The sequence below is a fragment of the Copadichromis virginalis genome, linkage group LG16 (genome assembly GCF_057382275.1).
Source record: "Copadichromis virginalis isolate Kocher_CV1m ecotype Utaka linkage group LG16, C_Virginalis_male_GT1.1, whole genome shotgun sequence".
NCBI lineage: Eukaryota > Metazoa > Chordata > Actinopteri > Cichliformes > Cichlidae > Copadichromis > Copadichromis virginalis.
In genome coordinates, this window is record NC_140633.1 from 20,574,244 (window position 1) to 20,589,662 (window position 15,419).

The window sequence follows — 15,419 nt, forward strand, 5'->3', positions numbered from 1 at the left end:
AGCTGGTAGAGACATACCCTAAAAGACTGGCAGCTGTAATTGCAGCAAAAGGTGGTTCTACAAAGTATTGACTCAGGGGGCTGAATAATTACGCACACCCCACTTTGCAGTTATTTATTTGTAAAAAATGTTTGGAATCATGTATGACTTTTGTTCCACTTCTCACGTGTACACCACTTTGTATTGGTCTTTCACGTGGAATTCCAATAAAATTGATTCATGTTTGTGGCTGTAATGTGACACAATGTGGAAAAGTTCAAGGGGGCCAAATACTTTTGCAAGCTACTGTATAGCTCAGACTTTACTCTTTACAAGGAAATCTGATAAATGGCATACAGAGAATAGACTCCTCCCCCTTTAGCTTCCAAAATAGATGTAGTTTCCATGAGCAGGAACAAAAGATGAAAACTAGATTTCGCAAACAGCCACTATTGCATCAGCAGTGATTAATCACCTCCTTTGGTTCAGAATAAAGTACATTCACATCCTCACTTAAAGCTCGTCTGAGTTTGTTTTTGTCTGAGAGAAGTCACCATTTTGCACATTTCTGTCACTGGGAAATCCTTCACAAAGAGAAAATGAAAGATTAAATTATTGGAGAGACACAGTAACAAAGTCAAATGTCAACAAACACTAGCAAAACTGTTAGTGGCTGATAAAAAGCTGCAGCAAGAGCAACAGAGTCACTCTGGTTTAACCAGTAATGCAATAAATGTAGCATAAGGAAACTCACTGTGAGACGTTCCACGACAGTACCAAATCAGCAAAAATCCAAGCGCCAACACAACAGGGACCCCTTTAAATAATATCCTGAAAAGGGGGTCCAGGCTGGTTAATGAATATAGATAATTCCCTGGAAAAAGAAAAAAAAATACAATAACTGATATTATGAAATGTTCCACAGTTGTGTGTATCATGACTATTACCGTCTTTGCATTTAATGTCACAGCACATTTATTGTAGTAGAAGTACCAGGCAACACCTCAGATCCATCTTTGCTGAAATAACAATTTAAAATGAATAATTACCAGATGGGCATGTGACATTGACTTGACATCTAGGCTCTGAGAGGAAGTTGCTTTCAGTCTCGAGTCTACTGTGAAAATAGTGGACGTCAGTTTCTTCATCCAGGCTGTATGTGGTAGAGATGTTAGTCGTGGTTGAATTTGACAGACACGTTCCATTGTTCAAAGTCCACTGAATGTTAGGCTCTTTGTAGCTGTCAAGCTTTACAACACATTGGTAAACGTCTTCGCCATTTGGAAGAGTCTTCTTGTGCTGAAAAATATGTGTCCCTGGTGAGAGATGATTTTTGTTAAAATTATGAAATTACATGAGTATTAAAATACTGTTGGTATCCACAATGGATGACTTACCAAAAACCACAAGATTCACATAAAAACGTTTGTATTGTGGAGAATAAAAACGACAACTGTATTTTCCCTGGTCTTCTTTTGTGATGTTTTTTAATAGAACAGAACAATTACTGCTGTACTTATGAAAAAATGTTTCATATCGGTGGGACAGGTTGTCTTTAAAATCTAAGGTCCCATCATTATATCTGAAGATCAATTTTGCCTCCACCCCTCTCTCCTCATCTTCTTCCACTTGCCACTTGAAGTCCTTATTCAAATCTCTATTAGGGCAGTCACATGGCAGGAGCACATCGTCTTTCTCAAAGCCTTTAACAGTGACGCCTTCACCTGCAACAGAAAAGATGACCAATCATAAGTCCAGTTATAAGAATCACAATGTCAGTTTTCCTGCTGCATTAAATTATCAAAAGTAAACTTGACAAAATAGGAAAACACAGAACTTGCTGCTTCACAAAAGTTCAATAATCACAGAGAAACTGAGGAACAACTTGTGGGCTTTACAGCTCTGCTGTTAGAGTCATTTTCAGATGAAAGTATTTCTCGTGGGAATCCAACCAGTGACTCTCCACTGTGCATTATATGTAGGATTTGCTGTATCTTCTAAAAGACTTGGCATAATCATAAAAACACAATTCAGTGATTTGAGTTCATCAATAGTACAAAAACTACACCTACACCCCCCCCCCCCAATTTTTTTCCACATGTCGAGGAGCGTGTCAGGCTACATTTCACTGTGTGTTATACTTGTATAACTATGCATGTGACAAATAAAGAACCTTGAAAACAGCACAAAGTCAAGTGTTCTGAAGTGGCCGACCTCTTATTTGCAACCATCGATTTTATTTATTGAAAAATCTGGGCAGAAACATTTGGGGAAAATAGTAAAGATACCAATAAAGAGAACAAGAAACATATCTTTATATTGTTTTCTTTCATTGAAGAGTGTGGAAAGAGTGAATAAATGAAAGAATGCAGGAAATAAGTTATTCAGTTATGTAAATGATAATAAATCAAGTAAAATAAAAGTTTGTTGTGATTTCATATCAACTGTGTTTGAGTTAATGCCATCAGTCTGCTGTAAGTTGCCAGTTACTGTTTCACTTCTGGAGTTTATTTCTTTGACACTACAGAGCTGGTTTGTTATATTTATGTAGGTTATAGTGAGTATAATAAACTAAGTAAGTATCTAATAGTTAAAGCTGTACTAGTTGTTTTCACCTAGTTCTTGTGTAATGTTTAGCTTAGTACATTCCTCCCTGTGAAATATTAACAATCAGCATATTTCACAACTGTACATTTCAAACAATCATCCGGCAACTCCACATTTTTCATTTACCATTCACACAATCACTAATGTTTGTGTTTGTTACTCTTGTTTCACTTTCTGATAAATCTCCAGTACATCTGCACAGTTCTTTGTGCTTCATGTTTTCCATCTGTTATTCTTTTACACTTCCTGTGATAACTGCCTAAATACTTCTATATTCAAATTATAATCCCTTCCATCGTGACAATTGCAGCATGGAATTTTGCAACGTGTTCTGGTTTAGGCATGAAACTAAGATATGTTTGCACAACCACTCCTTGTTAGAGATTTGAGCCTCACTTTGTTTGCATTTCTTCAGATTAAATAAAGAAAGTAGGGCTGCAGCATTCATCGAGTATTTCGAAGAATTCGATAATTTAAAAAAAAAATTATCGCCACAAATTCTTTGCTTTGATGATGTAGCGCGCCACTGTCACCATGGAAACCCACATTTGCGACTTAAACCAGACCTGCAATAGAAACGTATTTAGTAGCAGCGTTTGAATAAAAAGTCTGACCACATTAAGCCCACACAGCCTCCAGCTTTAAATAGAAAGCCTGGTAACACTGATATAACACTGATAACAGCAGAAGTGATGATGACCGCAAAGAGCAAAGGGGCGAAGCTGTTACCGAGACGAGGGCTGTGGAGACCGCACGCTTGAAGTACGGTGTGTACTATAAGTACGAGAAGTGCGGAAGTGAGAGGCTTGTGAAATGGGACGGTCTAGCCTTCGTCGCGCTGCCCAGGTTGCCTAGCAACCATGATACTAACCGGGAGAAACGTTTCATACAGCATCGTTTGACAGAAATGATGATGAAATAACAATTTAAAATGAATAATTACCAGATGGGCATGTGACATTGACTTGACATCTAGGCTCTGAGAGGAAGTTGCTTTCAGTCTCGAGTCTACTGTGAAAATAGTGGACGTCAGTTTCTTCATCCAGGCTGTATGTGGTAGAGATGTTAGTCGTGGTTGAATTTGACAGACACGTTCCATTGTTCAAAGTCCACTGAATGTTAGGCTCTTTGTAGCAGTGAAGCTTTACAACACATTGGTAAATGTTTCCACCATTTGGGCGAGTCTCACTGTGCTGACAAATATGTGTCCCTGGTGAGAGACGATTTTTGTTAAAATTATGAAATTTCATGAGTATTCAAAAATTGCTGGTAATCACAATGTACAACTTACCACAAACCACAAGATTCACATAAAAACGTTTGTATTGTGGAGAATTAAAACGACAACTGTATTTTCCCTGGTCTTCTTTTGTGATGTTTTTTAATAGAACAGAACAATTACTGCTGTCCTTATGAAAAAATGTTTCATATCGGTGTGACAGGTTGTCTTTAAAATCTAAGGTCCCATCATTATATCTGAAGATCAATTTTGCCTCCACCCCTCTCTCCTCATCTTCTTCCACTTGCCACTTGAAGTCGTTATTCAAATCTCTATTAGGGCAGTCACATGGCAGGAGCACATCGTCTTTCTCAAAGCCTTTAACAGTGACGCCTTCACCTGCAACAGAAAAGATGACCAATCATAAGTCCAGTTATAAGAATCACAATGTCAGTTTTCCTGCTGCATTAAATTATCAAAAGTAAACTTGACAAAATAGGAAAACACAGAACTTGCTGCTTCACAAAGGTTCAATAATCACAGAGAAACTGAGGAACAACTTGTGGGCTTTACAGCTCTGCTGTTAGAGTCATTTTCAGATGAAAGTATTTCTCGTGGGAATCCAACCAGTGACTCTCCACTGTGCATTATATGTAGGATTTTCTGTATCTTCTAAAAGACTTGGCATAATCATAAAAACACAATTCAGTGATTTGAGTTCATCAATAGTACAAAAACAGCACAAAGTCAAGTGTTCTGAAGTGGCTGACCTCTTATTTGCAACCATCGATTTTATTTATTGAAAAATCTGGGCAGAAACATTTGGGGAAAATAGTAAAGATACCAATAAAGAGAACAAGAAACATATCTTTATATTGTTTTCTTTCATTGAAGAGTGTGGAAAGAGTGAATAAATGAAAGAATGCAGGAAATAAGTTATTCAGTTATGTAAATGATAATAAATCAAGTAAAATAAAAGTGTGTTGTGATTTCATATCAACTGTGTTTGAGTTAATGCCATCAGTCTGCTGTAAGTTGCCAGTTACTGTTTCACTTCTGGAGTTTATTTCTTTGACACTACAGAGCTGGTTTGTTATATTTATGTAGGTTATAGTGAGTATAATAAACTAAGTAAGTAACTAATAGTTAAAGCTGTACTAGTTGTTTTCACCTAGTTCTTGTGTAATGTTTAGCTTAGTACATTCCTCCCTGTGAAATATTAACAATCAGCATATTTCACAACTGTACATTTCAAACAATCATCCGGCAACTCCACATTTTTCATTTACCATTCACACAATCACTCATGTTTGTGTTTGTTACTCTTGTTTCACTTTCTGATAAATCTCCAGTACATCTGCACAGTTCTTTGTGTGCAGATTAAATGTGAACACAAAGTGCAAATCCCCCGTTCACTTGAGGGCACGTACACAGACATGCCGTCGGGTGCTGAAAGATGACATCTGACAGATTCCTAAGCTGCAGGTTCCGTCACTCTCAGACCAAAATTCACTCACAGTTAAAAAAACAAAACAAAAACAAAAAACAACTTTACGTAATTTTACACATTTCTTATAATTTAACTCCAAAGAGTCATGCTGACAGATTTCTTTCTTTGTTACAGGAGCTTTTTCTTTATATTGAAAAACAGTTAAATATGCAACTTCTTTACACTGACAGAATAGGAAACTTCACCGATCCAGTCCGCTGACACCAAAGTGGGCTTTTTGTGGCCTGCAGTGTAAAATGAGTTTGACACCTCGAGTTTGGACATTAATGAATACTAAAAGCCTATGAGTTTGAATTGAATATAACTTTGCCACATTTAACACATAAGATTAAACAATCAATACTAATAAAAAAATTGAATAAAATAAAATGAAAGAACTAAACACAAATTTTTGCCTTCCTATATAGGTTAGACTTGAACTCAACCTTTTTTCTTTTTCTTTTCAAACACTCTAGGCTGTTTAAACAGTGGTTTAGTGGAATGATATGGTTGATGAAGAACACATTTCCAATCACGAGACATTAGCGGTAAATGTCTATAGAAAGTTTTGCCACTAAAAAGGAAAAGAATGTGCACTGCTGTGTTTTGCAAATTTTATGAGTCCATTTTTTTTTATCACAGATAAGGCGTGGACTAGAAATGTTTTGCAATGAAGCTCTGTTAGTCTTTTAGTCCAGGGTTAGCTTTAATCTACATCTGAGAAACTGGGTGAACGAGTCAAGGTTGAACTAACCTTGATACGGCTTTTAGGATGTCATTTGTTACAAAATGTATTCCTTTGCATTTCTACCCATTCAAGTGTTTAATGTTTTGACTATTAGATAAGAGCTGTGCAAAGTTAATATAATTATGCAACTGTCTTAATAAGACTAATAGGAGATTATTTGACATTGGTTGGATGTGGTTTTCATAGGATAATAATGTGTGTACAAAAAAATATGTGTGAGATATTTTTAATCCAGCAGCTCTGCAAACCTCTCTTATTTACGTGTCACAGAAGACAAGTTTTTACTGTACACTGACTTAAAGATTGACTGACTTTATTGATTTATACTGAGCAGTGTCAACAATATTCTACAACTGTGTTAGGGTTAGAAATTTAACACTAAGTAGTCCTGATTTTCTAACATTGAAAAATCAACACTGGCATTTCTGTGCACATTTTCAGGAAAAGACATATATCTCTTTGCATTTAAATAATTTGACTGACATGGAGACGTGCATACCTGCAGACACCGCAAAAAACGCGGAGAGAAGGAAAAAACGCATGATTCCTCCACGGGTAGACTGATGCTCGAGGTAGTCTGTACTTCCCAGCATGTGATTTATAATATGTGTGTTAGTCTGCTCTTCTAACTTTTATCCTCTTCTCCGTGCACCTCGAAGCACTTGAAAGGTCACAAATCCCCGCTAGGGCCCACCTGTCCTGAACCATGGTTGCTGTTCATTGATAGGGCGGCCAAAACATTATCAACACCCAATAATCTCACCACACGTCAACACTTCTCAAACACTGTCAACAAAACCGCACATCGGAAACTTTGCAGAAGATTTGTAGCTGAGTTTTTGCATTTTATGTAACATTTAAAAAAGTTCGAATATGAAGAAACCTTTTGCTTTTATCATATTCATCCAAAGTAACCTTTACAGCGCAGTCTGAATATCATCACATACATGTTTGCACAGTGTGCCATATCAGCTCATAGACAACCCCAAACCGTGAGTACTGCCATGTGTATAAGTTTCCTACTCCTACCCATAACACCAGCCGAATCAAAACACTTGTACAGATTTGCTGATGTGAGGTAGCAAACTCCTCTAAAGCGTAAATGCACTGAAGCTTACACCTGTTATGTTTAAATCATGGCGACAAACGCCCTTTCGCATTTAACCTTAAAAAGCATCTGACCACTTTCCCAGTCCAAACTGCCTTACCCAGGGTGGAAAGTCAGTCTTTTTCCAGATGTGGTTTCATTTCTACATGCTAGCCACTTAGCCGCTTGTGCTACTTCCTGGTGTTCTCTACATCACTTGAAACGTAGTAACTGGCATGTGGTTTAACAGTGTGTACCGCCAGATCTTTAGGAGAGACCGGGGATAGTTGTAACATTTTTGACATTTCTGGTTGTAGCTTGGAGCTCTTTTAAGGTGTGGATTCAAAATGTAATGTATAGTATTTACATGTCTCTGCTATTAAATAGTGCAGCTATTTTCTCTGCAGCACAATTACTTATTGGATGGTGTGGTCTCAAACACAAAGAGTGAAATATTACAACTAACCCCATTGTCTGGGTTAGTTGTAACATATGCTGGGATGAAATGTAACACAATGAAATAAGGGTTCTGACAAAATCTTAACATCTAACCTTTTTTATTCAACACCAGAATACACTTAGAACTATTTATGTAGCTGTGTGTGTGTGTGTGTGTGTGTGTGTGTGTGTGTGTGTGTGTGTGTGTGTGTGTGTGTGTGTGTGTGTGTCAGAATGCAGAAATCTAGCTTTTGAACATATTCCAACCCCCCAAAAAAGACAAATTATGGAATTTTCAACAATTGAATATTTCATTCATTTTGGTTGGTCTTCCTTGAGTTTGGCCTCATTGGCTCAATGGGCATTGTAACCTACAACTCTTGCACCAACTTTTGAATATAACAATGAAGCTGAAAAAATGTAGTTGTGCATCACTTGTGTAGTTGTGCAATTCCATTGCAATGTCCATGAGAAGAATTACTTTTTTTCATGGCTTACATTGGTGTGGTTTGCAAAGTGCTTCAGAAAGATGAGGAAATCTGTTTCTTGCACCCATCCTGATTTATTTCCACTACCAATACTTCCTACTGGCCCATCTCTGACAAAGTGGTCTGCATAACGTATGCGTCGGAACACAAACATTGGAGGAATTGTGTTGCCAATGGCATTAACCGCATATACAAAGGTGACCAGTGAACCTCTCTCTGCTGATGTCGTTGCCCTAACTTGTTTAAAATAAGTTAAAGTAATAGTGTGGTAAGTTGTAACATCTGCATTATTGTTACAGCTGACCCAGACTCCTATAGCCATGAACTAACTAATATTACAGACAACTGCTAAAACATTAGCACTAAAGACCTACACAGAATATATCACCATATAGAAGGTCCTGAGTTCGATTCCATCATCAGGCTGGGGTTTTCTGTGTAGAGTTTGCATGTTCTCCCCGTGTTTGCGTGGGTTCCCTCCGGGTACTCCGGCTTCCTCCCACCGTCCAAAGACATGCAGCTTGTGGGGATAGGTTAATTGATTAATCCAAATTGCCACTAGGTGTGAATGTGAGCGCGAATGGTTGTCTGTCTCTGTGTGTTAGCCCTGCGACAGACTGGCGACCTGTCCAGGGTGTACCCCGCCTCTCGCCCTATGACAGCTGGGATAGGCTCCAGCGCCCCCTGTGACCCTGAAAAGGACAAGCGGAAGGGAATGGATGGAGTTTAACTGCAAAGTAGATAATGCTATTAGAAATTGAAATACATTTTTTAAAAATTACTTTTTGGCATAAAAATTACTTTTCTTCTTCTTAAATTGTCTGTGTTTGCCAAAATTTGCTCATTTTTCACATGTGATAGAAGAACTGAATTGGGCATGTATAGAATGAATCACATCATTTGAAACTTGATGTTTCCCTGATTGGAGAAATTGGAAGTGTTACAACTGACCCACGTTACAACTATCCGGTCTACCTATAGACGTGTGGTATCTACAGATTAACTGAGCCTCAGAGAGCGAGAGCAAAGACTAGAGCAATTTGCTGGTCTGGAGCATTCAGGTGTGCTCAGACACACACCTGAAGAAACCACAAGACTTCTGGAGGAATGTCCTTTGGATAGATAAGACCAAAGTGAAGACGTTTGACCGCCTCATACTCAGTGAAAAGTACAGTGATGGAGGGACAATCAATTCAGCTTGCTTTGCACCCACAGAACCTGGGCACCTTGAACTCCTCCATATACTAGAGTCAAATGTGAGGCCATCTGATTCCAAACACAAGAGGAAATCTAGAAAGGAGTGGTTTAAAAAGAAAAGAATAAATATGTTGTAATGGCTCAGTCGAAAGTTCCGCCCTCATCTCGACTCACTGGCTGTGGCAGGACCTCAAAAGAGCCATGGACGAATGACTCCCTGCAAACCTCAATGAATGGAAACAATTTTCAACAAACAGACGGTCAAATATTTCTTCATGATGTGAGAGACTGATAAAGTCACAATGATAAACTCGTTATACAATCTTTTGAATCTTAGTGTCTACTTAAAAATGAAACGGTTTAATATCTGAGGTTTTATTTACTTCATTTTAGAACCATCTTTTTTTTTTATTATGTCCTGATGTGATTGTGTCACATGACTGTACATTAGCTACAGCAGGCATCCACTGCATGATGTTTCTTTGTCACAACTAGAACAATTTTCAGTGAATCCTGCAGTTTTCCATGCAGGACTTTCATGTGATGGAGTACTCTGAAAGTGTGCTACACCGGACAAAAAAAAAAAAACAGGATCTGTGTTCTTCTAGAAGCATGTGGTGTGCATGTGTTCATTAAAGAGAAAAAGGAGAAATGAAAGCTCTTAAATAGACAAAAATTACCCATCATGCAGTTTAAAAAAAACAACTTTAAAAAACTTTATTGCTGAATTTAATTTTACAAATCAATCTTGAAAAAATATAGAAAGGTGTTGCAAAATATCTGACCAGATCTCAGGTAGATCGTGTGGATGTAAATCACACTCAGTTTCTATTGTCAGTATTGTGTGAACAACACTTCAACCTTATTGTATGTGGTTATTAAACATGTTAGAATTGACATTAAAAATCATACGTCAATATATCAGGATACAAAACTATACAGGGTGTTAAACAAAAACAAACATTATCAGCAACTTTGTAAAAAACAAGACAAAAATGTTTGTTTTACTCTTGTTTATACACTTTTCTTTTTGGTGCTGAAAAAGGCCACACATTCACATTTCATTACACTCCATTCTTCAAATTTTGGCGTACTGTCCTGACTGCGGTCACAGTTTCAAGGCTGATGAACTAATTCCCAAAAAGCAAGAGCTGCACGGCGACTTAGTACAGTGATGTTTCACAGTTGAGTTAAACAACATCATTTACAAATTTCTTGCATGGCACCTGAATGGGTTTTTTTTCTATTAACTATACATTATACACATTACCCTAAACCTACTTGTTTATAAAAGTGAAAAAAAAAACAAGTATTAAAAAAAAAAAAAAACATTCACAGTGCTCCATGTACCAAAAAGACAGTTACAGAAGAACAAATTACACCTTTCCATGTCATCAAAGAAAAGAAGCCTTTACACAGAAACTTACGTTTGGTAATAAAATATATACATTTCATACATAACAAATTAGTATTTAAGTACATTGAGATAAACAACAAGAAAATATTTTGGTACAAATATTAGACTTAGGGAAAATAAAGCCCATAACCGATTAGTGCAGCAATGTCAGAATAATGTTGAGTAAACTAGTTATGGTACATATATAAAATATGTAAATATGGCATATAATTCAGAGTTTACAAGGAAATCTGATGAATGGAATAGTCTCCTCCTCCTTTAGCTTCCAAAATAGATGTAGTTTCCATGAGCAGGAACAAAAGATGAAAACTAGATTTCGCAAACAGCCACTATTGCATCAGCAGTGAGTAATCACCTCCTTTGGCTCAGAAGAAAGTACTTTCCCATTTTCACTTTGGAGCTCGTCTGAGAGAAGTCACTATTTTACACCCATTTTACACATCTTCCCTCACCGGAAAATCTTTAACAAAGAGAAAATGAAAGATTAAATTATTGGAGAGACACAGTAACAAAGCCAAATGTCAACAAACACTAGCAAAACTGTTAGTGGCTGATAAAAAAGCTGCAGCAAGAGCAACAGAGTCACTCTGGTTTAACCAGTAATGCAGTTCACGTGGCGTTACGAAACTCACTGTGAGACGTTCCACGACGGCACCAAATCAGCAAAAATCCAAGCACCAACACAACAGGGACCCCTTTACACAATATCCTGAAATAGGGGTCTGGGTTGGGGTCTTTGCTGGTACCTGACTTTGAACTTATCGCTGGAAATAAAAAAAATTATAATAATTGATATTATGAAATGTTCCACAGTGACCTGTATAATAAGTGTTACTGTCTTTGCATTTAATATCAGAGCACTTTTATCTTAAAAGTACCAGGCAACACCTCAGATCAATCTTTGCTGAAATAACAATTTAAAATGAATGATTACCAGATGGGCATGTGACATTGACTTGACATCTAGGCTCTGAGAGGAAGTTCCTTTCAGTCTCGAGTCTACTGTGAAAATAGTGGACGTCAGTTTCTTCATCCAGGCTGTATGTGGTAGAGATGTTAGTCGTGGTTGAATTTGACAGACACGTTCCATTCAAAGTCCACTGAATGTTAGGCTCTTTGTAGCAGTCAAGCTTTACAACACATTGGTAAATGTTTCCACCATTTGGGCGAGTCTCACTGTGCTGACAAATATGTGTCCCTGGTGAGAGATGATTTTTGTTAAAATAATGAAATTTCATGAGTATTCAAAAATTGCTGGTAATCACAATGTACAACTTACCACAAACCACAAGATTCACAAAAAAACGTCTGTATAGTGGAGAATAAAAACGACAACTGTATTTTCCCTGGTCTTCTTTTGTGATGTTTTTTAATAGAACAGAACAATTACTGCTGTCCTTATGAAAAAATGTTTCATATCGGTGTGACAGGTTGTCTTTAAAATCTAAGGTCCCATCATTATATCTGAAGATCAATTTTGCCTCCACCCCTCTCTCCTCATCTTCGTCCACTTGCCACTTGAAGTCCTTATTCAAATCTCTATTAGGGCAGTCACATGGCAGGAGCACATCGTCTTTCTCAAAGCCTTTGACAGTGACAGGAATGCCTTCACCTGCGACAGAAAAGATGACCAATCATAAGTCCAGTTATGAGAATCACAATGTCAGTTTTCCTGCTGCATTAAATTATCAAAAGTAAACTTGATAAACTAGGAAAACACAGAACTTGCTGCTTCTCAAAAGTTCAATAATCACAGAGAAGCTGAGGAACAACTTGTGGGCTTTACAGCTCTGCTGTTAGAGTCATTTTCAGATGCAAGTATTTCTCGTGAGGATATGTAGGATTTGCTTTATCTTCTAAAAGACCTGGCATAATCATAAAAATACAATTCAGTGATTTGGGTTCATCAATAGTACAAAAAGAGCAGAAAGTCAAGTGCCTATAGCTGAATAAAGTGTTATATTTATGTAGGCTATAGTGAGTATAACGAACTAAATAACTAACTACTAGTTAAAACTAGTTGTTTTCATGTAGTTCTTGTGTAATGTTTAGCTGAGTACATTCCTCCCTGTGAAATATTAACAATCATCATATTTAACAACTGTACATTTAAAACAATCCACCCGGGAACGCCACATTTTTATTTACCATCCACACAATCACTCATGTTTGCTTTTGTTGCTCTTGTTTCACTTTCTGATAAATCTCCAGTACATCTGCACAGTTGTTTGTGTGTTTCATGTTTTCCATCTGTTGTTCTTTTGCACTTCAAGTGATAACTGCCTAAATATTTCTATATTCAAATTATAATCCCTTCTATTGTGCCAATTGCTACATGGAATTTAGCAACATGTTCTAGGCATGAAACTATACATGATTGCACAACCACTCCTTGTTAGAGATTTGAGCCTCAATTTGTTTGCATTTCTTCAGATTGAATAAAGAAAAGACATCGAAAGAAAAGAGCTGAAAGAGCTGATGATAACCAGACGATGTAAACAGACAGCTCTGACCTGACAGTTCAGGTCATCTCCAATAAACTAAAATAATTAAAACAGTCAAGGCAAAGGTCTTCTGTGACTTTTTACTGGATTTTACAAAGTAGGCGTGTTTGTTTCTGTATCTATAAATAATCAAATTCTTTTAATCAAAGTATTTCTCGATTCTGATGAGAAAGGTTTCAGATTTTTTGGGGAGAATGTATATATGTGCATTCAAATTGCATCTCTGAGGATTCGCATTAGGTTTAGTCATTACTAAATACTAAAAATGTATGAGTTTTATATATATAACTACATGTAATTGTACCACATTTAGCACATAATTTGATTTTTATTATTGATTGTTTAATCTTACGTACAAACTGAATTAAAACAAATACTAAAATGAAAGAACTAAAAACAAATGATTGCCTTCCTATACAGGTTAGACCTGAACTTGACCTTGTTGTTTTAACAGTGGTTTACGGTTGAAGAAGAACACATTTCCAATCACGTGACATTAGTGAAAAAACTTTCTATGAACATTCACTGCTAAAAAGGAAAACAAAGTGTAACTTTTATGAGTGTTAAAAGATGTGAACCTTAAGTAATCTAATAGACTTTACCACAGCAGCCCAGTAGTTACTCCCACTTTAGCTCATAGCTAAAAGTATGATTTAAAAAAACAAAAAATGATTGCAATGTCTTTGATAAAGGAAGAGCTAAAGCTTTCATAAGTCTTAAAACTTAAGTTTCACAGATTAAGGCATGAACTAGAAATGTTTTAGTCTTTTAGTTCAGAGTTAGTTTTAATCCACGTCTGGGAATCTGGGTGAATGAGTCAAGGTTGAACTGACTTGATACGTCTTTTAGGATGTCACGCACTACAGATTTTATTGCTTTGCATTTCTACCCACGCAAGTGATTCACCTTTCTGATTTTTAGGTAAGAGCTGTGCGAAAATTAACATGATTATGTAACTGTCTTAATAAGACTATTAGAAATTGTATGATGTAGTTTTCATAAGGTGATAATGTGTGTACAAAAAAAATGTGTGTGAGCTTTTTTAATCCAGTTTTGATTATAAAAGAACAGCTTTTCAAACAGCTCTTACACTGTGGTATTTTTAATTGCTGTAGCAGAACATGTAATTGAATTGTTTAAACTATTTATGATTTGGTTACTCATTGAATGTGGTCTTAACTTCATCTAGTTCACACATTAGTACTTTTGGCTACTCCCCAGGTGGACGGATCTGTGTTTGATTTGGCACAAATTCTTCACTGGATTTTCTGATCCAGGCTGCCAAGAGTGAGCTCCTGCAATCAAACTGGGGATCTTTGCACATAAAGCAAACATGTGGAGCACTATCATTGTAAGTGTGATAGAATTGCTCCACCCAAGAATAAGTCTCATAACATCTTGACCAAAGATGTCTTAATGGACCGTTGATGCGACTCAGAATAAACAAGCAAACTGGGAGTGTGTTGCTGAATACCTCCAAGAGGGGTCAAGGGAACCCAGCTATGAGCTGAAACAGGGAGGGAAGCATAAAACTCACGACTAGCATTAAGTCTTAACTTCTTAAGTTCAAGAGTTTACTTTTGTGTTAAAAGCTGACATGAAAGTGTGACCTGGGAACGGACAACCGATTAACAGATGAAGGTCTTTTAAGCATTTACAGCAAATATAATGCAGAATTAACACTCAAGAAACATCGTGAAGATTTTTTGTGTTAAATCAACACGTTTGAAGTTGAAGATTGACTGACCTACTTAACTGATTAACACTGAGCAGTGCCAATAATATTTCTACACCGGTCTTAGCGTTATAAATTTAACACTAAGTCGTGCTGATTTGCTAACATTGAAGAATCAACACTGGCATTTCTGATGTGTACCCTTTTTATGAGAAGAGAACGACATAAATCTCTTTGCATTTAAATGTTTTGCTTGGCATGAAGACTTACCTGCGGACACCACAAAAAACGCGGAGAGCAGGAAAAAACGCATAATTCCTCCACGGGTGGACTGCTGCTAGAGGTAATCTGTACTTCCCAGATTGCGATTGATAATCTGTGTTAGTCTGCTGTCCTGATCTGCTCCTTCTGACAACACTTTCTGATGCTACATTTTCGAGAGCTCTGTAACTTCTGTGCGCCTCGAGCCAAACCACTCCACTTAGACGTCGTGTTATTGGGAAATGAAAGTCCTCTCCGGAATACCGTCACACTACGCCTATAAAAGGAAATCAATCACTAACGCGGCGAA

The 15,419-nt window shown here is 37.1% G+C and overlaps 1 protein-coding gene across 1 annotated transcript; it reads right to left on the reverse strand.

Moving 5' to 3' along the window:
• Window positions 1–283: 283 nt before the first annotated feature.
• On the reverse strand, window positions 284–15,376 carry LOC146690665 (uncharacterized). Its single transcript, XM_085433708.1, has 9 exons — window positions 15,119–15,376; window positions 11,949–12,281; window positions 11,604–11,867; window positions 3,878–4,204; window positions 3,530–3,796; window positions 1,377–1,703; window positions 1,029–1,295; window positions 734–853; window positions 284–563 (listed from the first exon to the last, which is right to left on the reverse strand). The coding sequence occupies exons 1-9, from the start codon at window positions 15,159–15,161 to the stop codon at window positions 493–495; spliced, it is 2,019 nt and encodes a 672-aa protein (XP_085289834.1). The 5' UTR covers window positions 15,162–15,376; the 3' UTR covers window positions 284–492.
• Between the last annotated feature and the right edge of the window lie 43 nt (window positions 15,377–15,419).

What these genes read in the sequence shown, in the direction of transcription:
- LOC146690665 (XM_085433708.1), bottom strand. Translation starts at nt 15,161, where the DNA reads ATGCGTTTTTTCCTGCTCTCCGCGTTTTTTGTGGTGTCCGCAG. An exon ending in TGTGAATCTTGTGGTTTGTG is followed by an intron (nt 11,868 to 11,948) that starts GTAAGTTGTACA and finishes ATCTCTCACCAG; the next exon opens with GGACACATATTTGTCAGCAC. An exon ending in CAATGTCACATGCCCATCTG is followed by an intron (nt 4,205 to 11,603) that starts GTAATCATTCAT and finishes TTTCTGTTGCAG; the next exon opens with GTGAAGGCGTCACTGTTAAA.